General features: G+C 45.4%; 2 protein-coding genes across 4 annotated transcripts; one reads left to right on the top strand and one right to left on the bottom strand.

Moving 5' to 3' along the window:
• Positions 1–433: 433 nt before the first annotated feature.
• Positions 434–15,208, bottom strand: PLAT (plasminogen activator, tissue type). Of its 3 annotated transcripts, none has more exons than XM_071454760.1 (14): positions 15,066–15,208; positions 9,936–10,037; positions 9,532–9,571; positions 8,602–8,733; positions 8,185–8,298; positions 7,645–7,819; positions 7,010–7,101; positions 6,580–6,754; positions 6,170–6,255; positions 5,529–5,724; positions 4,910–5,046; positions 4,682–4,822; positions 3,115–3,263; positions 434–1,710 (listed from the first exon to the last, which is right to left on the bottom strand). In XM_071454760.1, the coding sequence occupies exons 2-14, from the start codon at positions 10,014–10,016 to the stop codon at positions 1,552–1,554; spliced, it is 1,677 nt and encodes a 558-aa protein (XP_071310861.1). In that variant the 5' UTR covers positions 10,017–10,037; positions 15,066–15,208; the 3' UTR covers positions 434–1,551. The 3 variants fall into 3 exon arrangements, with proteins under 3 accessions (XP_071310861.1, XP_071310862.1, XP_071310863.1); XM_071454761.1 differs by lacking the exon at positions 15,066–15,208 and adding an exon at positions 12,234–12,464; XM_071454762.1 differs by lacking the exon at positions 8,602–8,733.
• Positions 15,209–15,378: 170 nt separating this feature from the next.
• Positions 15,379–26,092, top strand: IKBKB (inhibitor of nuclear factor kappa B kinase subunit beta). Its single transcript, XM_071454759.1, has 21 exons — positions 15,379–15,509; positions 15,582–15,676; positions 16,379–16,496; positions 17,263–17,332; positions 17,724–17,812; positions 18,282–18,371; positions 18,747–18,871; positions 19,181–19,288; positions 19,551–19,680; positions 20,147–20,341; positions 20,579–20,693; positions 21,020–21,143; positions 21,411–21,562; positions 21,676–21,737; positions 22,160–22,269; positions 22,526–22,575; positions 23,045–23,144; positions 23,322–23,469; positions 23,667–23,794; positions 24,514–24,604; positions 25,505–26,092. The coding sequence occupies exons 1-21, from the start codon at positions 15,405–15,407 to the stop codon at positions 25,571–25,573; spliced, it is 2,274 nt and encodes a 757-aa protein (XP_071310860.1). The 5' UTR covers positions 15,379–15,404; the 3' UTR covers positions 25,574–26,092.
• Positions 26,093–26,154: the final 62 nt, after the last annotated feature.

Here is a 26,154-nt window from a genome sequence, read left to right as displayed (position 1 = left end):
TTACTGAAGTGATTCATGTTACTGAAGATTCTGAAAGGTTTCTTACATACATTAGGGCATCAGGCCCTTCTGACTATACCAGTCTGAGATGGCTGCAAGTTCCTGTGAGGATGGAGCAGGGCAGGAAGGGGAAATGAACAACTTCAATGACAGAAGTTGGGCATATGAAGGACTTCTGGGGGGGAAGCATGAGGTGCAGCTGTGTACTTCAGTTACTAAAGATGCTGATGTCAAGCCAGGGTTCTGAAACAGCTTGAGTGTGGCAATGTCAGCTGCAAAGTCAGATGGAAGCAAGCAGGCAGATGGCAGTGGTTATTCTTAGATCTTGTCTCAAGATGGTGCTGCAAGAGGACAAGTAGGGATAGAAACTCTGTAAGAAGTGGGAAAGCTGATGAAAAGATGGAAACCATCTCAGGGATTTCTGAGATACTGATTGATGATAAAACTACATTTATTTTGTACCCTCAATACAATGTTTTCCTTTTGTAAAATGGTAGTTCCACCTTTCTTTTCTTCACAAAACCAAAAAGAAGCTCTCAGAGAGGCTTCACTCTTAGGATGGGCATAGATGGCACTTGGCATCATGTGGCAGCTGCAGTGCAAGGAAATAATGCTGATTACTGAGATTCTGGTTCATGGTGACTTGGTTGTACCTGTCTTGTTTCCTGTAAAAGGACAAAGGCAGCCTTGTGATACCTGATTTGCCCTTCACTTGTGGATGTAAATCTAGCAGGCACTTAAAACAGCTACCAATCCACTTGTCCTTTGTTTTGACCTGCTGCACAGAAGAGAGAGCTTTTGCTTCCTATCACATGATAATGCATGGAAATTTAACAGTCAAAAATATGCATTGATTCTGTGGCAGATCAAGCCAGTATTAAAATTTTTACCTATTCCATTACCAGGAGCAAAACCAAGTGAAAGAATAAAATGTCCTAATAATTAAACCATCCTGAATTTGCTCAGAGAGTTTAAGGTCAAACTCTGTTAATTAATTGGTTCCAAACTGAAGAAGTAAGAAGTATATTAATCTGGAAATAAGCAGCCTGTGCCTACAGCTTTTTGTTCTTTCTATTGGGAACCAGCTTCTATTGAAACCAGCTTAAATTGGCAAAGTCAAATGGTGTAAGGACAGAGCTTAATGTCTTCCAATTGTACAGCCAAGTAAGGAGGGAGATGAAGCTTTTCAGGAAATTAAATGTCCCCTTCAGTTCACACCCATTCCTAACACAATATAGTTGCTGAAGAGATGCATGATCTCTCTTGGTTTATTCACTCAGGGCCAGAATTAATTTTTTATTGTACTTATGTGATTTGATGCAAGGTGAAAGTTGGGTGATGTTGGGGAAAAGGATGATTAGCTCCTAATAACCTGTAATAGGGAGAGGATTATGAGAACATGCCCTTCCTACACACTGCAGTTTGTCTTCCTATTGCACTGGAAGTTGTAAGTATGTGGACAAACAGGAAGCCCTTTCAGCACACTTAAAGCACCCCAAAGGAGGCTCTGAGGGCATGGCCACAAGACTGGAAAGGGTTCATTTCTCTTCCTCAGAGTTTCATGGTGTCCTGGATCCAGTCAAGATAACGAATCACATTTGTGTAGACGCCAGGCACGTCCTTGCGGCCACAGCCTATTCCCCAGCTGATGATTCCGACCAGGTACATCCGATCACCCTGCAGACACACCAGGGGCCCTCCAGAGTCGCCCTACACAGAAGCAGCAGGTTAGTAACAATCTCCTTGTTTATTTTTGCACTGCTTTTCCCACCCCCACTGCCTTAGGGGTGCACTGGTGTGTACAGAAACAGCCCCATGTAGTGTGCTCACAAATCGAGAGCTCTTAGTTGTCACGGACATGTTTTATGAAAAATCCTTTTGCTGGGATCTTTGCTCCTGAGAAGCTGAGAGGCCTCAGGAACACAATGTAAACAATAATTATCAGCTGCTGTGGAATGCAACAGGTGGATCTGGGATTGGTCTCATGTGGTTGTTTCTAATGAATGACCAATCACAGTCCGACTGTCTCGGACTCTCTGCTCAGTCACAAGATTTTATTATCATTCCATTCCTTTCTGTTCCTTTCATGATGAAATCTTTTCTTCTATTCTTTGAATATAGTTTTAGTATATCATTTTCTTTTAATATAATATATATCATAATTTAATCATATCACATTTTCTTTTAATATAATATATATCATAAAATAATAAATCAGCCTTCTGAGACAAGGATGATTAGCTCCTAATAACCTGTAATAGGGAGAGGATTATGAAAACATGCCCTTCCTTCACGTTGCAGTTTGTCTTCCTATTGCACTGGAAGTTGTAAGGATCTGGACAAACAGGAAGCCCTGTCAGCACACTTAAATCTTCTCTTCCCTCATCCTGGGACCACCTCAAAGACCACCACACTTAGTAACAGTACTTTGACCTAAGTCACTTTTGTGTTCCAGACTCCCCTCAATGCTCCTCTTATGGGCAGAGAGACAGAAAAATGTGACACTAAAGTGTCTGACTTTGTATGGAGCTCATTTATGAAATACAGATAAAATACTGAAAAGAAAAAAGAGAGGAAGGCCCTTATTCAAGCTATAGAGATCAAAGAGGTTTTATACTGCTATGTGTAACAGTGAAGCAAAATTATTAAATAGCTGTTTAAACAAAAAGGATGTGGATTGAATGCACACCTTCCTTTTTCCTCATGTTGTTGCTCTCTGCCACCTTCCAGCCTTTATTTTCTCTACTTTCCAGTAGAGGGGCACCCCCTTCCTTCTACAGAACCTCCTGCTGAGTGCTTTGTATGCTCACATAACAGAAAATACCAGGAAATGCTGGGGTGGGTTTTCCTGTTCAGTTTTGTGGTATTTCCTGTATTTGGGATTTTCAAAAGTCTGTGTTGCTCTGGTTTGACTGCTTAAGTGTTCCCTGCCTTCCCCTCCATGAGATGAAGAGAAATGAGAGAGGAGCCACCAGTTCTGTTCATCAAAGGCCTACTAGAACTGCCATGTAGGCAAATGCACAACTTCTTTAAAGTGTTTTCTGAAGCTTTTTGTTCAGTTAGCTCAAAGTACAGAGAAAAGAAAAGAAAAAAAAGACCAGAATTGGGTTTTACCTTGCAGGCATCATCCAGGTGCCTTGTGTCTCCTGCACATAACATGTTCTCTGTAACTGTCCTGTTGTCCAGGTACTGTGCTGTGCACCGACTGGCTGGGAACAACCTGACATGGCCTTCCTTCAGCTGCTCTGAGTAGAATGGAGAAACTGCAAGAAAAATGAACAAAATAAATATGGATCTATGTCTGTGTATGTGCATATAGATGTATTTTAAAAGTTGCAATTCCGTTTCCATAGTTTAGGGGAGGGTGAACAGAAGAAGCTCTGTGGCTAAACCAAAATTTCCTTGCAAAAGGGTCTTTTTAATCTTGGGTGTTGCACTTTGATAATCAGAACAGCTTAAATCTACTTGAGAAACAATACTGTTTCTTCAGCAAGCTAGAGAGGTTTCTGCAGGCTCCCAATTCAAGACTGCCAGATTTCTTGGGTGGATAAATCATCTTTGCATAGTTACATCAATCAGAGTGAAGTCATGGGAAATGTCTATGAAAATACTTTAACTGTATGAAATAGATCCTAACTTTTTAACATTGGACTTGCACTAACAAAAGGTAAATGCTTTGTCATACATAATACTGAGTAACTGGAATGGAAGAGATTTGGGTGGTCAGTTTTGGTATTGGATTTATTCTCCTGCATAGCTACAATTGCACAAAACTGAAAGTTGGCAGGATTGTTGTTATTCAGTAAAGTTTTGAATTACAGCTGCAGCATCTTTTCCCTCTCAGAGCTTTTTCTGTACTCCCTGTAAGAAATACTGAGGACAAGCTTTAAAAGCACTTTAAAAATACTTTATGCCCCACTTTATGATCCATCTATGTCTTTAGGTCTGTTCCAAAACCCCTGTGGATTCAAACTGTGATTAGGTCTTGTATGATAAATGCTTCACAATTTTTGTCTTGTATGATACTAAGTAAAGTACTTCTAAACTAAGTTTACAAGTTAGAGAACTTAAAGAAAATGGAAAAGGAAGAAAGTAAAGTAAAGATGGAAAAGGAAGAAAGTAAAGTAAGGGCTGGGGGTTTGTTTGCTTTAAATACAGGTCTGCCTGTGTATACTTTCAGACAGTTTTTATTTCTGTTTGTTATAGCTCACTTTAAAAACAATTTAACCAGCCTTTTAATGTATATCTGGGATTGTTATTTTTTTGCTAATCTCTGCATAGCCAATATCTCTTAGCATAAGGCATCAATCTGCAACTGCATGGTAGATCAAGGCTTGACAGAAATGGATTTCTGTCCAAATTACAGTATCTGAATGTACTGAGTACAGCAGATGTGGCAGCCCTGATGGTGAATCTCATGTCTCTCCTACCTTATTCATTGTGGCTTTTTTTGTTTTTAGTTTTGTACTGTGGAGAGCATCAAGGAAGACTCTACAACTGACAGAACTGAGATTAATAACTTACACCAAAACTTGATTTTGAGTAACTCCTACACAATTTTGTAGTGCTCCTATCAGCCAATATGTTACATTACACATTCAGTGGTGCTAAAGGCTTCAATTCTTTGAGGGCAGGGGACTGACTGAAGCTCTGGACATGCCCACTTGCATCTTCTACTTACATTCATCACTTTTGCCATAGCCAGAGATCTCACATTCAGTCCAGTCAGGCAGCTGCAGCTCAGGGGTGGGCAGGCAGGCAGTGCGGACAGTGCCCGTCTCCACTGCGCAATCTTCTGCATCTGAGCTCAACTGCAACAGAGCTGAGCAAGGAAAAACATCCCAGCTTCATTAATCACAAACTCCAGCCAACCACCACCTTCCAGTCACAAAGCCAGAGAAGTTCTTACCAATATCATTGTTGAAATTGTCTGAGTCAAATCTCTGATGCACAATGTAGTTCTTCACTTCAAATCTCTGTTCACTTTCCTCAGGAGTTGCTCGGGAAGTCCTACCCAGCACAATCTTCAGCTGATTTGTACTAAAACTGAAGCAAAGAGAGTCTCTATTCCTGTGTTACTAGAGTGGACCCTTCCCTTGAAGATGTGCTATGGGAAAGTCTGGGGTTTTTTTCTTTTAATTTTCTTAAAATTTATTTTTATTTCAGCTCTATTACTACTTTGTTACCCAGGCAGTTTGACTTCAGTGACCTCTTTACCTTCATTTTTGTTCTGTGTGCTTACAGTCCCTTGCTGTTCTCAAGTTTCAGATGGTTCTGCATTGTGTATTGACAACTTTGTTCTCAAGGTATCTGATACTCTCCTGTGCTACCTTAATGCCATCCTGCTAGTTTGCCCAATTAAATGCCTCTCTGTAATGCTCAGCACAATTAACTATAATCTTTAGTGCAGACTTACTGGGATAAAGAGGGTTTTTCCCAACTCTTAAACCCTCCCAGTAAAGCTATACTGGAAGCTTCTATTTTCCAGACTTTTCCCCCCCCCCCATAGTACTGAATCCTCAACTCACCCTTCCTCAAAACAGTGAGCAGCAGACAAAACCCAGCAGGAGCTGATCAGAATTCCTCCACAGAGGAAGTGCTCTCCAGGCACTCGCTGGTACTTCACAAAGATGGCAGCTTGCCATGGGTGTGCTGCAATGTCTGTGCTGGAGCCACCTTTAATCCTGAACTGCCGTGCTCTGCGCTGCCGTAAGCCACAGGTGGCTGTGGATGACAAACCCAAAATTAAGATTTTTTTTTTGTTCAGGCACTCTTGCTTTGAGTTAGGGTTAAGATCCTCCTAGTCACCAGTTCGTGTTGAGGCAGCCTGCCATGAACTATTTAGTATTTGAGTCATGCCTGTTTCCTAGGAAACTTGTATTCTGATTTGAAAAATACAGTAAGGAAACCCTGCCTTTCCTGTTCTCCATTTCTGCAATCTTCCCTTCTGGCAGACCAAAAGGCACTCCTGTGAGAGTGGAGCCACAGAATCTTTCTGCTCCAAAAAGCTTTTCTTGTTTGTTTGTTTAACTCCAGCTCTATTTTCACTGGAAGATGCTGGACTGTAACACAGCTTTTTTTTTTCTCTAGATCTTATTTTAACACAGATGACATGCAGGACAGTAATGCTTCAAAGAAAGAGAAGAATGAGGAGTGCTGGTGTCCTTACAGCAGTTAGGCACATTGCAGTACTCCCAGGTGAGCTGATTTCCTTTCAGGACATGGCACCAGGGCTTGCTGTCATTGTCAGGATTTCTGCAGCAGAGGAGAGGGAAGAGCTGTTTTTATTATCAGATCTGCAGAGAGTTTGCAGAGACCTAAAGGTGTCAGACTCAAGTGTATTCTTTTTGATTTTTCTAGAGATACAGAGGCTCTAAGGACACATTAAATTTGCACTTGCAGAGTCTGATCTTAAAGAAGCAGAAATAGGTCAGGTGGAATAAAATTCCTATTGGGAGTGAGTTTCATTGTCACCACTAATGTACTTTGTGTGCTTTACTAATCCATGTAAAAGACTAAGAGCACTGCAAGGCAGCTTGGTGGTTTTGGTTTTTTTTAATTCTATAACCAACTACATACCTGCAGAAATTGTGACTGCCAAGGCCCAGCTGGTAAGCATCTCTTCTCCAAGCAGTGTATACCTTGTTGATGAGGATTAGAGAATTCCACTTCAAACAGGCAGCTCCAGAGCTGGTAACACTGTGGCTGCCACGGTAATCTGTGCCTCTTCCAGAGCTGCAGCTGGTGTTCCTAACTTCAACAAGAAAGCTGCACATTACCAGATTGATGTGAACCTGTCAGTTGTTCCTAGGTGTGATTTCTATCAAAGTATTTATATATTACCTCTATGTGTCTCATCATCTCGGTGTTATAAATACTAAAAGCCTAAATGCAATATAACATGAGAGTCTCAACTTTTTAGGCTACAGAAATAGCCCAAGTTCACAGAGAGCCCTTGATATATGCAGTGAATAATGGAAATTGCAAAGCCCATTCCCTGTCCATGTACCTTTTGAACAGGAGGGCACACTGCAGTGTTCCCAGGTGTACCTTCCCCCTTTGTAGATGTAGCACCAAGGTCTGGAATCCTCATCTGGGTTTCTGAAAGAGTCCCAATATTATGCATCATTACAAAGCTATTGCCATAGTGCCATGTAGTCCAGCTACTTTGCTAACTCAGTCCTGCTCTGCAGTGAAGATGTGGACTGAAGCATCAGAAGTTGCTACATTTCCTATTTGAATTATAAAACTGTGGAGTACATTGAGGTGAAGCTGAGATGGCAAACAGCAGGAGTGGACAGCATGTTTGTGCAGTTTGGGTCAGGTACAGGAAACTCTAGGTTTTTACAGTTTTGACCAGGATTTGAAGCAGTAAGAAACTGAATTAGGGAGGGCTGGGAAGGTACAAGAGGAAGACTGTGGGGTTAGAGACACTTGCATTTTGTAGTCTGCCATAAACATCCAGTCTAGGAAGATCTGAAGTTCAGATATGTCTACAGATGTTGCAATTACTGCTCAAGGGCTGCACAGAGTGTGCAGAGTGTGCCCTGCTTGGAATCTGGCTACAGCAATCAGCCTTTCTTTTGCTCCAGGCTCTTTGAATGGGCTGATCCCTGGGGCTCTGACCTTCCATCAGTCCCTCACCTGCAGTAGTTGTGATTGCCCAATCCCAGCTCAGCAGCATCCTCCCTTTGGCCACTGTACATCCAGTTCACCAAGCCATCACTGTTCCAATTTAAACATTCAGCTCCACTCTCTGTCGTGCTCCAGGTACCCCTGTATGTTACTCCAGTGTCTTTGTAACATTTAACTTCAGTATCTGAACAAAAGGGGAACAAAAATGTAAGGACAGCATCCAAATTCTTTCCCAGACAGCTTCCCCAGTCTCTGTTAGGTTTAAACTTGGCTCTCAGACATCTTGTCTAGTAAGTCAATGAAAATTCTCTGTCAGGCAGATTGTGAGTGGACATGAAGGTCTTCAGTTGCAAAATTCACAGTTTTATTAAGAGACACCTAAAACAACTCAGGTGTCCTTCAAAGTTCTTGTAGTAATAGCTTGAGAATAAAAAAAGACAACTTATTAGAGAGCCTAGCCTGCAGCAGGAGCTTCTGGAACCTCATCCTTGTGCACTGCACAGCTAACATCACTAGCATTGTTCACAGCAGCTGGTGTGGTGCACTCACCTATTTCACACTGCTTCCCTGAGAAACCTTGGTGGCACTGGCAGATGAAGAGCTGTGGGGAATAATATGCCTGTGAACATTGGCCCCCATTGTAGCATTTATTTCTAGTGCAGACTGTGGAATAAGCAAAAGCCAGGAAATACTGTTAGATTTCACAGAAGCAAGAAACTGGCAATGTATACACACCTTTCATTTTCCTGTCAGTCTCCTTTAGCCTGTTCTGGTTTTCCCTACCCACCTGTTATTGCCCAGCCTTTTTATGCAGTGCTTCCATTCTTTCTTTGTTTTTCTTTTCAATCCTATCCTCTTCTCTACCCAGACAAATTTTCTGTGCAGTAGCTGTGGCCCTGGCTGTTCTTCTTTAGGATGATTAGATGGACAATCTCTCAGCATCTCCTTTTTCTTTGTCATACATACCTCTGACAGGCACGGTGTGGCACCGGCTCCGGCCACTGTCACACCTACAGTATTCTATTCTGCTCCCTGAACGCCTCAGCCAGGTCCCCCTGTGTTGGTAAATTGCTGCAGATGAATTATCTGTGCAAATGGCTGTAATCAGAGAAAGGAAACCTTCTTTTAGAGATGCAGGGAAAAGACCTGGCTGAGCAAAAGGACTCTGTCGCAGACATCTTTCATGAAAAATCCTTTCTTAGGATTTTTCCTTGTGAGAAGCTGCAGTTTCAGCAACCAAAAGTAACCAATGGTTATCTGCTGCTGTGGAATGCAACAGGTAGACCTGGGATTGGTCTCCTGTGGGTGTTTGGATTTCCTGAGCACTCATGGCAGAGCTGGCTCTTGCTCTGGCTGAGACACAGATCTTTGTTATTCATTCTTGTCTATTCTTAGCTTAGCTGGCTTCTGAAGAAACCTTTTCCTTTCTATTTCTTTTTAGTATAGTCTTAATGTAACATACATCATAAAATAATAAATCAAGCCTTCTGATCATGGAGTCAACATTCTCATCTCTTCTTCATCCTGAAAACCCCTGTGACCACGGTCACAGGACTCCCTTCTGTTTCCAGGAGAAAAGTAGGAGAAAGATGGGAGCATCTGTCTAATGGGTTGCCCTTTTTCCTTCTCAGACCACAGCTGTCCCATCTCTCTCTCTGCTGTGCTGCCAGATGTCCTATTTCACTATTGGCTGACCTCTTTTTATTTCAGGAAAAACAGAGGGAAGGGAAAACTTTGTTGTGGATGCTATTAATGGTCTGGTATTTTGCTTTTTGACTCTCTCATCCACATAACCATGACAAAAAGCTTTCAGGCTCTGTTTCTTCAACATCATTTGCTTTCCCCTCCCATGTTCATGCTGCTCCAGCTAAGATGGTTTTAGTTAGTCTGGCTTACCTCTAGATCTGGCCCCTCGTTTGAAACGCGTGAGTAAGCCCTGCAAGCAGAGAAGTGAATTCTGTCAGTGACTGCTCTCTGCAAAATATGAGAGAACAAGGACCTTCAAAGAGTCAGGCCTTTTCTTGAGGGAGTCAGGGGAGCTCTGAGGAACTGCCTGCCCTCTTCTCAGACAGTCCAGTGAAAAGTGCCTCTGGTACCTCAGGACGGGTTCCTAAGAATTGTTAATTGTTTAGTTGCCACTGATTACCAGGTGATTGCTGGTCACTCAAATGTAACATTAATTCCTCTGGTTTCTGGTGAGCTAAGCAGACTCTCCTGCCTGATGCAGGCAGCTGGAGTCAATGCTAAGGAAGTGCTGCTGGAAGATGGCAAGAGAATGATTTGATGCATTGGCCTCTGACCTGGCACTGGGCAGTCATGATTGCTCCCACCAGCAGAAGGAGACATGGGAGTTTGCCTTCCATTCTGAGTGTTTTCCACATCAGTTCCAAATCTCAAATTATCTGTAGAGACAAAAAATAAGATGTTGGACAAAGGAGTTTTACAGTGTGTGTTTTCTCTCTTCCTTTTACAATATAATACCTCCTCTACAAACCAAGAGCTGGGAGTGTGATAGAGTAGCAGGCACAAGATCCAGGCAAGCAGCTACACTTTAACTTCCAGTCTCTAGGATTGCCCTGTAGTTCCAAATATTTGAAATAATATTCCAGCACCGTTGCCCACACTATCACCTTTTTATCATCTATGTTATATGCAGAAAGCTAACCCAATTATCTGAGAAAATTACTGCTTCCAGAAATCATGAGCTCAGACTGTTTATATAAAGGCAGAGAAGGCAGCTGGATAACAGCTGGTGAAACTGAAGTATGATAGATGAGTCATGAATTGGGATTCAAGGCTAACATGGAGAAAGACTCTGTGGTTTTTTTAGTATTGGGGTTTTTTTTGTTGTTTGTCTGTTTTAAAATTTGTTCAAAGCAAAAGGCACAAACAGCCCAGTTTCTGAAGCAGAACCAGGAGTACAACAGGATGTGATTTCTCATCATCAGGCTGCAAAAAGAAGGGACTTAAGTTGCAAGTCAGACTGAAAAGATTCACAAGAACATCTTCTGAGAACCCTAATTACTCCATAATTTATCTTTGGGTCACACCTTGATGGTAAAATCCTTTTAATTTGGAGCATCTCAGTGATTTGTATTGGTGCATAGATTTCACAGTACACTTTTTATATACTTTCAAGCTATTTTTCACCTCTTAGGAAACATTTTGCTTTGTACAGCAAGCCTTTTTAAAAGTGCTACAAGTGATTTTCAATGAATTGATGTTCAACATTAATTTCAATTGAATCTGAACGAAATCAGCAGCATTCCCAAAGCCAAAGTGCATGATCTGAACTGCTCCAGTCCCCTGCTTTCTGCCCTAACTCTGCACAGTGTCCTCACTCCCTGTAACTCATTATTACAGCTCCCCAGGCTTGTGCTCTGCATCCCACAGCAATGGTTTAACTTGCTGATTGTTGGTATCACAGGTGATCTTTGTTGTTACCTGTGGAGAGCAGGTCTGAAGTTCTTACAACTGTAAGAAACAAGGCTCTGGTAGCTAAGATGCATTCAAGGAAAGCTTTGTTCAGTGAAACTACTCAGATCACAGTTGCTGCATTGTTAGAATTCCTGCCTGTGGAGACCTTATTTCAGAGGTGCCTGCTAGAATGCTCCAAAAACAAGGCAATGCCACGTTTTTTATATTTTGTTTTTTGGGGTTTTTTGTTTCTTTTGGTTGGTTTTCTTTTTTGGTGGGAGTTCAGCTGGCCTAACTGATATCTTGGAAGAAGTCCCAGCTACCTGAAACCAGCAGGAAACTGCAGATCATTTTCAGGGGGAAGCAAGAAACATCTTTTAAACTCCAAAATGTCCTTTTTATATTTTCTTTGGCTGGAAGACTGACACGAGGAGTCTCTATTTAAAAAGAACCTGCATGGCTTAATCGAGTTCATCTCATATATTCATCTGTACAAGCAGGTTCTAGCTGTACACAGCAAGTGTTTATACTGCAAAATGCTGTAGGCAGTCTCTAGAACAGGCTTCTGTTTTTGGGGGAAAGAGCTAAAAATCCAAAAGAAAACAAAAGTAAGATGCTGTAGTCTTTGAAGACATTGGAGGAAATGAATATTTTGAAGTCTTTGTTTCTGGAATCATTCTCAGTATTTCCTGTGGTTTTGGCCACATTTAAGGAGAAGATGACCACCCCTGCTCCTCCTCTGTGTCCCTCCATTATCATGCCTTGGAACCTGGGGTGAGAGCCATAGTCTCATCTCCTCCTGAGAAGATCAGATAAATTCTCTTTTTGCAGTTCTCTGTGCTTCCTTACCTTAGCATCAAGTTATTTGTCCAGAACTTTAAAGTTCTTCTGCCAATGCCCTTTGTGCAGGAGACTCCTCCTTGCTGAACAGCCTGAGGCTGCCAGCCCTTTCCCTGGAATGCTTCAGCTTTCTTGAAACAACTGAAAGTCAGCGGCTTTATCTACACTACGAACCTCTTCAAAAGCAGGAAGGCAAGAGCTCAGTTAGTTAACCATCATGGTGCTTCACTTATTAAATTGGGATTTATTAGATATTAATATTTAATAGTATTTCATGACAATGCCATTGACGTGGAAAACAGGAATCGCCCTTTTTGAAACAGGTGCAGAATAGTGCCTACCTTTTTATTTTTTTTTGCTTTCTCTCTTCTGTTTCCTCTTGATTTTCTTTCCAGACCAGTCTTGCTTTGTGTTTTCCCGTGTCTCTGCTCTGATTTCTCTGTGCTGCTCGCAGCGCCACTGGAGGGGGCGGAGCTGGGCCATGGGCGTGCTGAACGCATCCCACCCCTTCCCGAGCATCCCGGGCACGGTCCGGCCAGGGGGATGGCCCGGCCAGGGGGACGGTCCAGGCAGAGGGATGGTCCAGGCAGGGGGATGGCCCGGCCAGGGGGATGGTCCGGGCAGGGGGATGGATGGTCCAGGGGGATGGTCCGGGCAGGGGATGGATGGTCCAGGGGGATGGTCCAGGGCAGGGGATGGATGGTCCAGGGGGATGGTCCAGGCAGGGGGATGGATGGTCCAGGCAGGGGGATGGTCCAGGCAGGGGGATGGTCCAGGCAGGGGATGGATGGTCCAGGGGGATGGTCCAGGCAGGGGATAGATGGTCCAGGGGGATGGTCCAGGCAGGGGATAGATGGTCCAGGGCAGGGGATGGATGGTCCAGGCAGGGGGATGGTCCAGGCAGGGGATAGATGGTCCAGGGCAGGGGATGGATGGTCCAGGGGGATGGTGTGGCCAGGGGGATGGTCCAGGCAGGGGATGGATGGTCCAGGGCAGGGGGATGGATGGTCTGGCCAGGGGGATGGTCCAGGCAGGGGGATGGTCCAGGGGGATGGATGGTTCAGGCAGGGGATGGATGGACCAGGCAGGGGGATGGATGGTCCAGGCAGGGGATGGATGGTCCAGGGCAGGGGATGGATGGTCCAGGCAGGGGATGGATGGTCCAGGCAGGGGAATGGTCCAGGCAGGGGGATGGTCCAGGCAGGGGAATGGTCCAGGGGGATGGATGGTCCAGGCAGGGGATGGATGGTCCAGGGGGATGGTCCAGGCAGGGGATGGATGGTCCAGGGCAGGGGATGGATGGTCCAGGGGGATGGATGGTCCAGGCAGGGGATGGATGGTCTGGCCAGGGGGATGGTCCAGGCAGGGGATGGTCCAGGGGGATGGATGGACCAGGCAGGGGGATGGACCAGGCAGGGGGATGGACCAGGCAGGGGGATGGTCCAGGGGGATGGATGGTTCAGGCAGGGGATGGATGGTCTGGCCAGGGGGATGGATGGTCCAGGCAGGGGATGGATGGTCCAGGCAGGGGATGGATGGTCCAGAGGGATGGTTCAGGCAGGGGATGGATGGTCCAGGGCAGGCGTCCGGACTGTTGGGGAGGGAGCCCGTGCAGGACAGGACGAAAGCTGCTCGCTGCCATGCTGCTGGATTTCACATTTGGCTTCTTTTGTTCTTTCTCTTTTCCAGTCAGAGAGCAGATTCAGGTTTCAAAACAATTTTTTTCCCCCATTGAACACCTTATTGTTCAATGTGATGAACTATCCTGTCCCATGATGCTTCTAGGGGTGTGAGTGAAAGCACAGCTGTATTATTTCTAATATAATTAGAAGTTTGCAGTATGTAGACTTAATCTTAATAATTTCACACACAAGTGTGCTGTATTCCTAATTAAGATGTTTGGCAGAGAGGCCCTGACCAGCTTGTGGAGCAAAGCATTGCCTTGAACAGTCATGGGAGAAGAAACAGTCACGGGAGCTTTCAAGTTAAATGAGCAAAACTTCTTGGAACTTTAGATACAAATAAGGAACAGCATGTCCAGGGCCAGAGTTAAATGTTCACTGATATTACTCATCCTAGAAAATGAAGATTTATTCATCAGAATGTGGTCATGAGGTATTCAGTTATCAAAGTGTGGCAGGCAAATGTGATTTAGATTTTTTCAGTTTTAGAGCTGATCTTAGGGCACTGTTATGAAAACAGCCAGTGCTGCAATTGTTGCAGTGATCTATGTGTCCTACCTGCTTGGAACTCAGGCTGTGACACACTTGCAATCAAGCTCCTGACAGAATTCAGTGTCAGACATAAGAACCAGTGTGTGAGGGACTTCCATTTTCAGAAGCAGCTGCGTGGAGTCCTCATTTGGAAAGCACAGCACTGGATATTTTGCATAATGGTAAAGAGAAATGCTGGGTACTCTGTGTGTTTATCTCCTCTCTGCATGGAGATCTATGTCAAGACTATAAATTTTATTTCTCCAAGAGTCACAGTGCTGGTGATAACATTACTGCCATAAATCTAAGTGTAGCTGCATTTGACTGTTTCTGGACTTCCAGTTGTTGAGGTGGAACACTGCTGAGCGAGCAGGGGCTAATTTATTTTATTTTTAAAGATAATAGCCATTTGACTTCTAGATTAAAGATGCTAACAAACTGATGGCCATGGGGTAAGCTTGCAGAAATTATTTCCTTTTCACAGCTTAAGGACCACTATAATTGTCTACAGAGTGTGGTGCCATTTGTAGGGCTTAACATATTTTAGGAAAGTGTCTGCTCTCTCAAGCACCATCTACTGGCTTTTCTCTAAGTCGATCCTCGGGATAATTTCAGGCGGACTGTTTAATGGCAGGGATGAGGTGTGACACCGTGACATCCCACGGCAGGTCCGTGTCACCCTCTGTGCCCGGTGCCTTTGGCAGGTCCAGCGCAGGCGATGGGAGTTGCGGCAGATCTTGGAACGCGCTTTCCACCCCCGTACTCTTGTGTGTCTTTGCAGCGGCATTAGAGCACCTCACGCCAGCCAGCCCAGGAGGAAGAAGTATCCAAACCCGAAGGAATGCCCAGAGTAGCGCTTTTGCTCGGGCGGTGCGCTGGGCAAACCAAACGCTGCGTTCCGGATTGACAAATTTTAGAGATGCTGTGGGAAGAAGACACCAACACTGCAATTTTACTTACACAGCCCACGAGCTGTCCTGTCCTCTCATCCCGAGCCCCTGGCTCCAGGCGGTACCGCGGCGATCGGGGCGGCGATCGCGGTTCCACCGGGGCGGCCCCGCTCGTCCCCTTTGAGGGCGGCGATCGCGATTCACCCGGGGCGGCCCCGCTCGTCCCCTTTGAGGGCGGCGATCGCGATTCACGCGGGGCGGCCCCGGGTGCCGGCGTCCCCTTTGAGGGCGGTGATCGGGGCGGCCCCGGGCGGGCCGAGCGCCGGCCCCGCGCGTCCCCTTTGAGGGCGGCGCTCGCTCCGGAGCCGGAAGCGCCGGGCCCGCGGAGCGCAGCGGAGCCGGGCCCGCCATGAGCCGCCCGCCCGCGCTGCAGGCGCTGACCTGCGGGCCCTGGGAGATGCGGGAGCGCCTCGGCACCGGCGGCTTCGGCAACGTCATCCGCTGGCACAACAAGGTAGGCGGCGGCCGGGCCCGCGGCGCCCCGGCTCGGGAGCCGGGCTCAGCCCAACTCTTGCTGTGTCCACAGGAAACCGGCGAGCAGGTGGCCATCAAGCAGTGCCGGCAGGAGCTGAGCCCGCGCAACCGCGACCGCTGGGCGCTGGAAATCCAGATCATGAAGAGGTGAGGCGGGCGGCGGTGCTCTGGGGCCGGGCCCGGTGCCCGCTCGGGCCGGGCCGGGCCGGGCGGAGGGGTCGCCGCTCGCTGTCGCGTCGGTGGCGCGGCGGGGGCGGCCCTGGAGCGGAGCTGCGCTGAGGGAGGTGCTGGGAGAGGCTTTGGGCCGCCGGGGATTCCCTTCCGGGAGGTGCCCGGTCCGCAAGTGCGTGGAAGTTGACGCGTAAGGAAATTCACGTTGGGCTGCGTGAGGCTCTTGGGTGTCACGCTGCCGTCTGCGGCTCGTCTGCCGAGCCCTCGGCGCTACAGCAACGCTGCTGCCTGGCCTGACTTAACGTCTGTGCTGGGGCACTCCCTTGGGAGGTTTTTTCATTTTTCATTTTATTTTTGGGTGTAGTGGTCTGATTGCAGTTTGGGTCTTTTCTGGACGGTGGCAACAGACTGCCTCGCGTTCCTTTGCAAGGTTTGTTGCTGTACGTTCTAGACAGGTCTGTAATGCATGTGTGTTGAAGAAACACATTGGCTTGCATGTGAAATGCCAGGGATTGGAATGAGTCCAGATCCGTGAAAGATGCAAACCTTTAGAATTCACTAATTTAGTTTCCGAAAGGATTTGTGACCATGTAGGACTTTAGGTGATGACCAGGAGCATGTGAACCTGTACTGCAGTTGCAGAAAATCACATGTACTTGCCTGATTTTTGTTCTGCAGACTGAACCATCCCAATGTGGTGGCTGCCCGCGATGTCCCTGAGGGCATGCAGAAGCTGGCACCAAATGACTTGCCACTGTTGGCCATGGAGTACTGCCAAGGTGGAGACCTCCGCAAGGTGAGGTCCCTGGGGTGGTAACCAAAGAATGGATCGGCTTCTAATCTTATCCTAGGTTTTCCACTGAAGTTTTCCCTTAAAACCTTTGCTTTCACATCCTGATGCTTCCTAATTCTAGTCGTGGCATCAACAGGTGTTGGTGGCTTGGTCCTTGGTATTGTGTTCAGCTTTTGAAGACTTACATGCTTTGTGAAACTTTTTATTTTTTTGGATGCAAGTGACACTGTGAGGAGTTGGTACATAAAGAATGAGGGCAAGTGCTAAGGGATGTGCAACAGCATGTGAGTATGGCCAAAACCATTGTAGGGTAGGTGCATCTGTAGGCTGTGCCCTTCCTGAAAGTGATTAACTCCTGCCTGTCATAGGAAGAAATAACACATGATAGTTCTAATCCTGAGGCTTTTCTGACCTTTGCTACAATCTGCCCATAGCTAAAACACAGACCTTAGGCCTGAGATTGGAGTTGATACTGGCAGGCACAGGGGAAATGGCAAAGAGGGATGGAACAGAGAGAAGGATGAGAATGGGATGACAGTGACTTCTTTTACCTGCTCCTTTATCCTGCCATGCAATTAAACCAAGGCTGGTTTAATTACAAAGCTGTAATTGCTGCTACTACAGGTCACAGTGCATAGAGTTTTGTGCTTCTGGAGAATTTAATTGCTGGTGCTGAAATTTCTTGCTGAATACCTGAGAATTTGTGGGACTGTGAGCCTCACTCAGGATAGAGGAGGGAAAGACTGCATTCTGTGTTGCTTACTTGCAGTACCTGAACCAGCTGGAGAATTGCTGTGGCCTGCGGGAAGAAGCTATTCTTATCTTGTTATCTGACATTGGTAAGTGCTGGCAGTACCTTCAGTTGTCTGAGCTATGGAAACCCTTTTAGTCCTGAATCCACTCTCCAAATACCCAGCAGTGACCTTAGTGACTCCATTTTAGACTGACCTTTTATGATCTTGAACATCAAAAGTGTTGGGAGTCTGGGGAGGTCCTTGGCCTGGAAGGTGGCCAGCATTAGTTCAGTTTAAAGGAAGGATGTGGGGGAACACCCAGAGAGAGAACTCAGTTGTGTCCAGAGTTCTATGATGCTAACTTTACACTTAGTGTTTGATTGCACAAGGTTTGATGTGAAAGCCATGCTTATTACCAGATAGAACTGAATCCTTACTGAGCTCGTGCTGGGTGCTGTTGCTTTTGCTCTTACAATTGGCTCTTTCTGTGTCTCAGCTTCTGCTCTCAGATACCTTCATGAGAACAGGATCATCCACAGAGACTTGAAACCAGAGAACATTGTGCTGCAGCAAGGAGAACAAAGGGTAAGCAGGAAGCAGCTGTCTCTGCCTGCACAGACAAGGCAGCTCACAGGGAGCATGCATGGGCTTCATGCAGTTACATGGTCCCTCTGCAAGAGCACTCAGCCCAGGATAACACCTGTCTCAGGTCACTGGGTCAGAGGAACAGTGTTCTGTGTGCAGCTGAGATGAGACGTTGTATTAGACATCTGTTAACACCTGAAATTTTGACTTTCAACTATTAAGGAAAGAGCCAGTTTGTACTGATCAAAGGTTGGAAGGAACTAGATGTGTAACTGCTAAGTGTGCTACAACACCTTCTAATTCATTGTGGTTTTAGAAATCTACAGTAGCCTCCTGTTTCTACTTCTGTCTCTTCACTGGCACCTTTCTGGTGTGGCTTTGAGGAGCTGAACCTTTTCTTTCTGCTGTATATGATGTGCTTTTAACAGGACTTTGGCCTAGCATTCTTATTCTCTGTTGTGTGTTTCAGTTAATACACAAAATCATTGACCTTGGTTATGCCAAGGAGCTGGATCAGGGCAGCCTATGCACATCCTTTGTTGGGACTCTTCAGTACCTGGTAAGAAAGGAATTCAGCTACAAGAGCAGCTACTGCTTTCTGGTGGGGTAGCATTAACTGTAATCAGGATTTGGGCTGGGATTAGGGTTAGGGTTAGGGTACTTGTGTGGGATTAGGTACTTGTGTGGTATGAGGTGTGTTTGTGGTGCTGAAGCTAGCAAAGGTGACTGCTTTTTTTGCTGACACTGGCTTTTCTGCTGGTTGCTTCTGTTACAAATAAGCAGCAGTGCCAGTAACCAGGAGTGCTGCTCACTCCCAGAGGGTCTCAAAGCGTGCGAGAGGCAGCGCTCAGCAATGCCTTGAGTCATTTGTACAAATGTTAATGGGCTAGAGGAAGCTCAGAGCTTTGTCTCATGTGTGTGTAAACTGTGCCAGGCTCCAGAGCTGCTGGAACAGCAGAAGTACACAGTGACAGTGGATTACTGGAGCTTTGGCACACTCGCCTTTGAGTGCATTACGGGCTTCCGACCATTCCTCCCCAACTGGCAGCCAGTGCAATGGTGAGTGAGCCCTGCCTGGGTGATGAGTGGGCATGATGTGACTTTCCTGTTCACAGGAGGTACAAGTGTGGTCCCTTGATTCTGAGGAGAATATCCCTGTGTTCCTTGCCCTTATGGAAACACCCCCCTTTGACCCACCTGAGCAGGTTCAGCATTCCTGAATGGGACAAGGGCTGACTCCTGCAGGGCAGATAACAGAAACCAAAGTGGCATCTGTATTCTATCTGTCAAGAGTAGCTTTAAGAGCCTAATGACTTGCAGGATGGGAAAGGCAGGCAATTATTTCACCATTGTGCTTGCTTACATTAGGCATACAAAAGTGCGTCAGAAGAGTGAGCTGGATATTGTTGTTTCAGAGGACTTATCTGGAGAAGTCAAGTTTTCTAGCAGTCTGCCCTGCCCAAACAATCTGAACAGGTGAGCACTAGAAATTGCTGTGCTGAGATAAACTGATCCTTCTGCAGAAGGACCAAGATTATATTATATGCTTTATAAATTGAGTGCATGACACAGGCAGTGCTATTGTCACTTGTCAGTCTTGGTTTCTGCCTTCTAAACACTGCATTTGTGATAGGGAGAAGTGGGGGGGAGTTTTGTTAGTCCTCCCACACAGAACAGGCCATATGGGTACTGCAAATGCACTTTTTCCTCTTCTGATCTCCTGGTTTTTATTGCTCAGTGTTTTGTCTGAGAGGCTGGAGAAATGGCTGCAGCTCATGTTAATGTGGCACCCACGTCAGAGAGGTACAGATCCCACATATGGACCCAATGGGTGTTTCAAAGCTTTGGATGACATTTTGAACTTGAAGGTAAGCAATGGGTCTGTATTACCCTGAAAAGTTTTCCAGAGAGTAGTTGCCTGTTGTCTGTGAGAGGAGAGGCTTGAATCATAGACTTAGGAGGAAGAGTGAGGCAGAAATTCGTGGAACTGTCTCCTGACAGTTGGTAGCAGGTGCTTTCCTCTTGCTTCTTTGAGGACAAATACTCCCTGAGCTTGTTAGGAGTAGTGAAAGTTTCTGTGCATGCTTAGTTCCATATTCTGATGGAGGATTCTACAGCTGAAGGTATTTAGTTGCCATGTGGCCTCTCACTTGATGGAGGACAAGAGCTTTGCCATAATGTTAGGAATTAACTGCAGAGTGACTTCCTGAGTCTGCCAAGTGCTTTGAACGGTTTTTTGGTGGCCATTGTCCCATTGTCTCAGTCCCTCCATCTCTGCTCTAACATGAGCAATGCATCTTCAGCCTTTCTCATGCCATGCTACTCTTCTTGCAGTTGCTTCATGTTTTGAACATGGTTACGGGAACTGTGCACACCTACCCTGTGACAGAGGAGGAGACTCTGCAGAGTGTGAAGGCCAGGATTCAGTCAGATACAGGAATTCCAGAACAAGACCAGGAGCTACTGCAGGAAGCAGGACTGGCATTGTTTTCTCAGAAGCTGGTCACTAAACATACAGCTGATAGCAAGGTGAGTCTGGATATTCCCTTTCTTGCTTTTTAGTGAATCAGAGGACACTGCTCTCACTTTGGGATCACAGGACTTGGCAAGCTTTTGCCATGGGAGCCTCACAGACCTAACAGCCATTGTGGCATAGGCACCCTGTTGCCTTTGGTGTTCTGTGTTTAACTGAGGAGGACTGTTCTGTTTATGGTGTTACCAAGGCTTTTCCTGAGAAAACCTAATTGGGTCTTTTGTCTTGTGCAGATGAATGATACTGCAGCTGCAGACACAGACCTTCTCTTCCTCTTTGATACCAAGAAAGTTTCCTATGAGGCTCAGGTGGCCTTGCGTCCTCATCCAGAAAGCGTTGACTGCATCCGTAAGGACTTTACTGGCATGAATGTGAAGGGGGGGCTGTGTTGAGGGTGGTGTCTGTGCTCTGTGGTTTGTGTCATGTACAAAGAGCAGAGGGAGCTTTTGCATCAAGAAGCAGTAAAATGGAGTCACTAATTCCATTTATCAGAATAACTGAAAAAAGGAAGTGTTTGATTTTGACATACTGGGGGAACTGCTCAGGGGTGATCCAGCTCTAGGCTTTGCAGGCGCCTCAAAGGAGCAATATTTTGGTCTGCTTTGTGATAACACAACTTTCCAGCTTCGTGTTGATATGTACATTTCCCTTTTCCCCACCTCCTGTGTTTTCAGTCCAGGATCCAAAGAAGAACCTCCACTTTTTCCAGCTGCGGAAGGTGTGGGGTCAGATCTGGCACACGATCCGGATGCTGAAGGAGGATTGCAACCGCCTGCAGCAGGGGCAGCGAGCAGCCATGTACGCTGGCAGGGTCTCTAAACACTCATCTGTGTCTTTGCTTTGCTCATCTCTGTGCTCTGCTGAAAGGGAAGACAGAAATGGGACCCTCTTGGAATGGGGGAGCCCATGATTGGAGCTGTAAGCAGTTAATGAAAAGCTGAGAGTGACCCCTGTGGCACAACTGCATTTGTCCTCACTGCTGTCTCAAGTGTTTGCTTTGGATGTAAGTGGAAGCCTGGTGGATTTTTATTTTTGGAGGCTGATAGGAATTTCTTGTCCATGCAGGATGAACCTGTTACGTTACAACAGCACCCTCTCCAAGATGAAGAACTCAATGGCCTCCCTTTCTCAGCAGCTGAAAGCAAAGCTGGACTTCTTTAAAACAAGCATCCAGATCGATCTGGAAAAGTATAAAGAGCAGATTGAATTTGGAATTAGTGAGTATAGCATCTGGCAAACAGGTCTTTTCATGCCTCTTACCCTCCCAAAAACACCTACCCCTTTCTCTGTGAACCTGAGACAGCCAGTCACTGTTCTTTCATTCCTGTAGCTTCTGAGAAGCTGCTGTTTGCCTGGAAGGAGATGGAGCAAGCTGTGGAACTTTGTGGGCGGGTATGTTTCTAAATCTAACTGCTTATCATAAAGAAAAAAAAGACTTGTCTTTATTATCTCTCCCCTTCTCCCCGTTTTTCCTCATTGTCCCTGCCTTAAATAGAAATTCCTTGTGTTTGGACTGATTCCAGATTTCACATTGCCTTAGTTTGGGTGACACCATTTTTATCCATTGCTAGTACTATGTGAAGCTTATTCTGTTTTAAGCCTTAGAGGAAAAGGGGAGATCTTGGGGAAACCCCAGTAATGTCTTGGAAGTGATTTTATCCAAGAGCACCAACCTAATTTCCTTGAATTGAAGTGACTCATACTCTCATTTGTCCTTGGCCAAGGCTGCTGTTTGTGTCCTGCAAACAGCAAGAAATCTGTGTTTAGAAATATGAGAAAGAAAATCTCTGAGACTGTTCTGCTGCTCCTTTCAGGAGGAGGATGTGGAGCAGCTGGTGAAGAGGATGATGGCCCTGCAGACAGACATTGTGGACCTGCAGAGAAGCCCACTAGGTCGTAAACAGGGAGGAACCCTGGAGGATTTGTGAGTTGAACTGCCTTGAGCTTCAGAGGCAGGAGTGTTTCCAGCTAAGCTTACTGACTACAGGACAATGAAAGGGCTGTTATTCCACCCAAATGAGGGGGGACTGGGAGGACTTTGACACTAAAGATGGCTTTTGACTCATCTGTCATTGCTCTGAAGTGGCAGACAGGTACAGAAAAGGTTTGAGTTCTCAAACTATTGGTTTTTAATGTTGCTTCTTTGGAAATTCTTTGTTTTTCTTGCTTTTTCCTTCTAGAGAAGAACAAGCCAGAGAGCTGTACCGAAGGCTGAGAGAGAAGCCAAGAGGTAAAAGACACTTTAGCTCAGGGTCAGCTTGCTTTGTGTGCAACTAGAAAACCTGGCTGGGTCTTTTGTCTTCTACAGATGAAGGATACTGCAGCTGCAGACACAGAGCTCCTCTTCCTCTTTGATACCAAGAAAGTTTCCTATGCTTGTGTGGCTTTATAAGCTATTCTCAGAATTCCTCTGGAGCTCTTCTCAGAGCAGGCTGTGGCCACAAGCATCTGCTGCTGCTGCTGTGTAGGAAGGATAAAAGACATGGCTGCTCCTTTGATACAGCCCCAGCTCTTTATCAAGTTTTTTTTTAAATTCTGAAGAAGGTGGCCAAAATTCAGTGCAACCATCCCACTCAAACTTGCACATCCTGAACTTTGGATGCTTCAGGATTGAAGCAGGAGTGGAAACAAGCCACTAAGAATCTTCTCCCTCTGTCCTATAAACCTACATTTCTGTGTGGTACTGACTCTCATTCCAGATCAGAGGACAAGTGGTGACAGCCAGGAAATTGTACGACTGCTCCTGCAGGCAATCCAGACCTTTGAAAAGAAAGTTCGAGTCATTTATGCTCAGCTCAGGTGAGCTTTGTAGAGTTCATTCAGAGTTTTAGAGAAGGCATTTTCTCTTCCAGCAAGAGAAGGTTTAAATCTCAATGCATACAGCTAATGAGATCTTGGAGTACTGCAGGAAATAAGGAACTTCAGGAATGTTCCTCTGCTGCAGTGTGATCTGATGTATTTTTATTTTTTTAATAGTAAAACAGTAGTTTGCAAACAGAAGGCACTGGAATTGTTCCCCAGAGTGGAGAAAGTGATGACTCTGATGAGTGAAGATGAAGAAACAGTTGTTAGGCTTCAGGAGAAGCGACAGAAAGAACTGTGGAACTTGCTGAAAATTGCTTGTGTAAGTAAAAGAAAACTCCACTTTAACCCAAGAATATGATTTGTAGCATAGGTCACTGAAATAATAGTAAATTGATTATGTCCTATGGTTCTTTATTTTGAATTTGTATTAAAGCCAAGTTCCAGGCCGTCTCATATTCCTGGCTGCTGAAAACTAATGGAAATAATTGCACTTTGAATATTCTGTGTTTTCTTCAGAGTAAAGTGCGTGGTCCTGTCACTGGCAGTCCTGAGAGCATGAACACCTCAAGGCTTGGCAGCTCGGGTCAGCTGCTGCTGCAGGTCCCTCCTGGAACATACAATTTATCAGACTCTGTCAGGAAAAGGTGAGGCCAGGTCTGGAGTTCTTCAGCTGCTACTGCCAGCACCACAAAGCTGGGCATCCTGCTTTTAGAAATAATGGCACTCAGGGTTTCTCGTATTTTACACTTTGTGTTCAGCTGTGTGAAACACACAGCTTTTGTGTTTCTCATATTTTACACTTTGTGTTGGCAGCAGTCTTGGTTTACTTTAGTAGTTAACAGGCTTGCAGATCTTCCTTACAAAAATGGGGAATCAGGTATAGGTTCACTTCACTTCCCCCTGCTTCAGTAATAATGGTGGTTTTTGGTTTTCTTCCTTTAATCTGAGATGGTTGGGCTCACTTAGAAGTGCAGTGCCAGCAAGAACTGTTCAAGCATTGTCATGGAGCTGTATCATTGAGGAGAATCCTGTGGCCAAGCCTGGCTGGTTCTGGCTTCCTTAAATGAACTGGGTCACCAGGTGGAATGAGAGACCTTGGTTTGTTTATTTGCATGTTGCTCCATCCTTAAGGTTACAGGCTTCTCAGCCTTTTCTCTAGCAACAGTGGCTGCACATAGTAAGAGCCCAATCCCATCCTGGAATACATTTCTTTGCCCCTGTGTAGTTACTCAGGGGCTGCCACCAACTTTTCAAGTTGCAGTGTGAATTACAGACCTAGGACCTGACTGACTTCAGTGTTCTGTAGTGTATCTGCTCTTTAAACTGTCACAGGAATTAATAATGACAGAATTGCCCCTTTCAGTGAGGAGCTACTGCTGGAATCTCGGAAACTTTGCAGCCAACTGGAAAATGTGATGCACGACACAATGAAGGATCAAGAGCAGAGTTTCTTGGTAATGTATTCATTCTTCTATAAATGGACTGGGGAAGTGCATGGCTTCAAAGCTCTGCTTCTGCAGCTTTGCCACCACCAATATAGCTAATTGAAATCTGCAATTTTGCCACCACCAATATAACCAATTGAAATCTGCAGCTTTGCCACCACCAATATAACTAATTGAAATCTGCTATTTTGCCACCACCAATATAGCTAATTGAAATCTGCAGCTTTGCCACCACCAATATAGCTAATTGAAATCTGCAGCTTTGCCACCACCAATATAGCTAATTGAAATCTGCAATTTTGCCACCACCAATATAACCAATTGAAATCTGCAGCTTTGCCACCACCAATATAACTAATTGAAATCTGCTATTTTGCCACCACCAATATAACTAATTGAAATCTGCAATTTTGCCACCACCAATATAATTAATTGAAATCTGCAATTTTGCCACCACCAATACAGCCAATTGAAATCTGCAATTTTGTCACCACCAATACAGCCAATTGAAATCTGCAGTTTACTCCTGGACAAGGGGAGAGCAGGAGCTGCAGAGATAGGAAATGCCTGTTCCCTCATCAGCTGTTGACTGACATATTCTGCTTGCCAGGACTGAACAGTAAAGGATGGGGCAAAGCACTTGGCAGTTGTACAAAAATACTGCAAAACTGCACACAAATTGAAGATCAGTGGGTGACAGTACAGTGGTGGGCAGGGATGCTTAATTTAATGATGCAGAATATGAAAAAGATTGTAAAATAGGTTAAGTTTACTTGATAGCAGTCACGTGGCTCATTGTGAAATCATATTGACCAACGTGTTCACAGTAATTTTTTCAAATCTTTAACGTGCCTTCATTCTATAGAAAGCTCAACTTTAAGCTGGTGCTGAACTTCATTTCTTCTTTAGGCTCTAGACTGGAGCTGGCTGCAGCTCCAGGTAGAAGAAACAAACAGCCCAGGACAAACAGAGATGTAAAATCCCTTTGGTTGCCTCTGAAGCCGAGCTCCTGTGGGAAGCCAACTGTGAAAAGCTGCTGCCTCTGAGGAGGGAACATCAACTGCCTTCTTCTGCTGTCACCACCTGCTGCTGTGACACACACGGCCCAGCTTTTAGTATCCACTCCTCAGACACTTTTCCACAAAGATACAAGTAGGGAATGCCTGTTCTTAACCGCTTGGAAAATGTTCTTAATTGTGCCTTAAGACAGCAGATAGTCTGTCCTGATAAATCTTCCCTTAGACATCACCTGTGGCTGTTTTGCTGCATTTTAGGCTTTCTAATGAACAATGGACATACCCAGTCACTGGTAGATGTCACCTTCCTAATGAACTGTGAACTTGATTTCTTGACTTTGCTGATTTGCACTTTTTTTCTTTAAGTGTAATGGTTGTACTTACCTGGTACTTGTTTCCTGTATGGGAACGAAATTATCTAAACCATGTAAACTTTTGGTTTGCTCTTTTTGATGCGCTCAATAACATTTTAATGGAAAAAGCTGCCTTCACTGTGGGGTCTCTAAAAACATGAGAGGTGTAAAAATGTTATCCTAGAAACCA

The sequence above is a fragment of the Agelaius tricolor genome, unplaced genomic scaffold, assembly GCF_023055355.1.
Source record: "Agelaius tricolor isolate 1412-34295 unplaced genomic scaffold, bAgeTri1.0.p SCAF_41, whole genome shotgun sequence".
Lineage (NCBI taxonomy): Eukaryota > Metazoa > Chordata > Aves > Passeriformes > Icteridae > Agelaius > Agelaius tricolor.
This window is presented reverse-complemented; position numbering and strand designations above follow the sequence as displayed.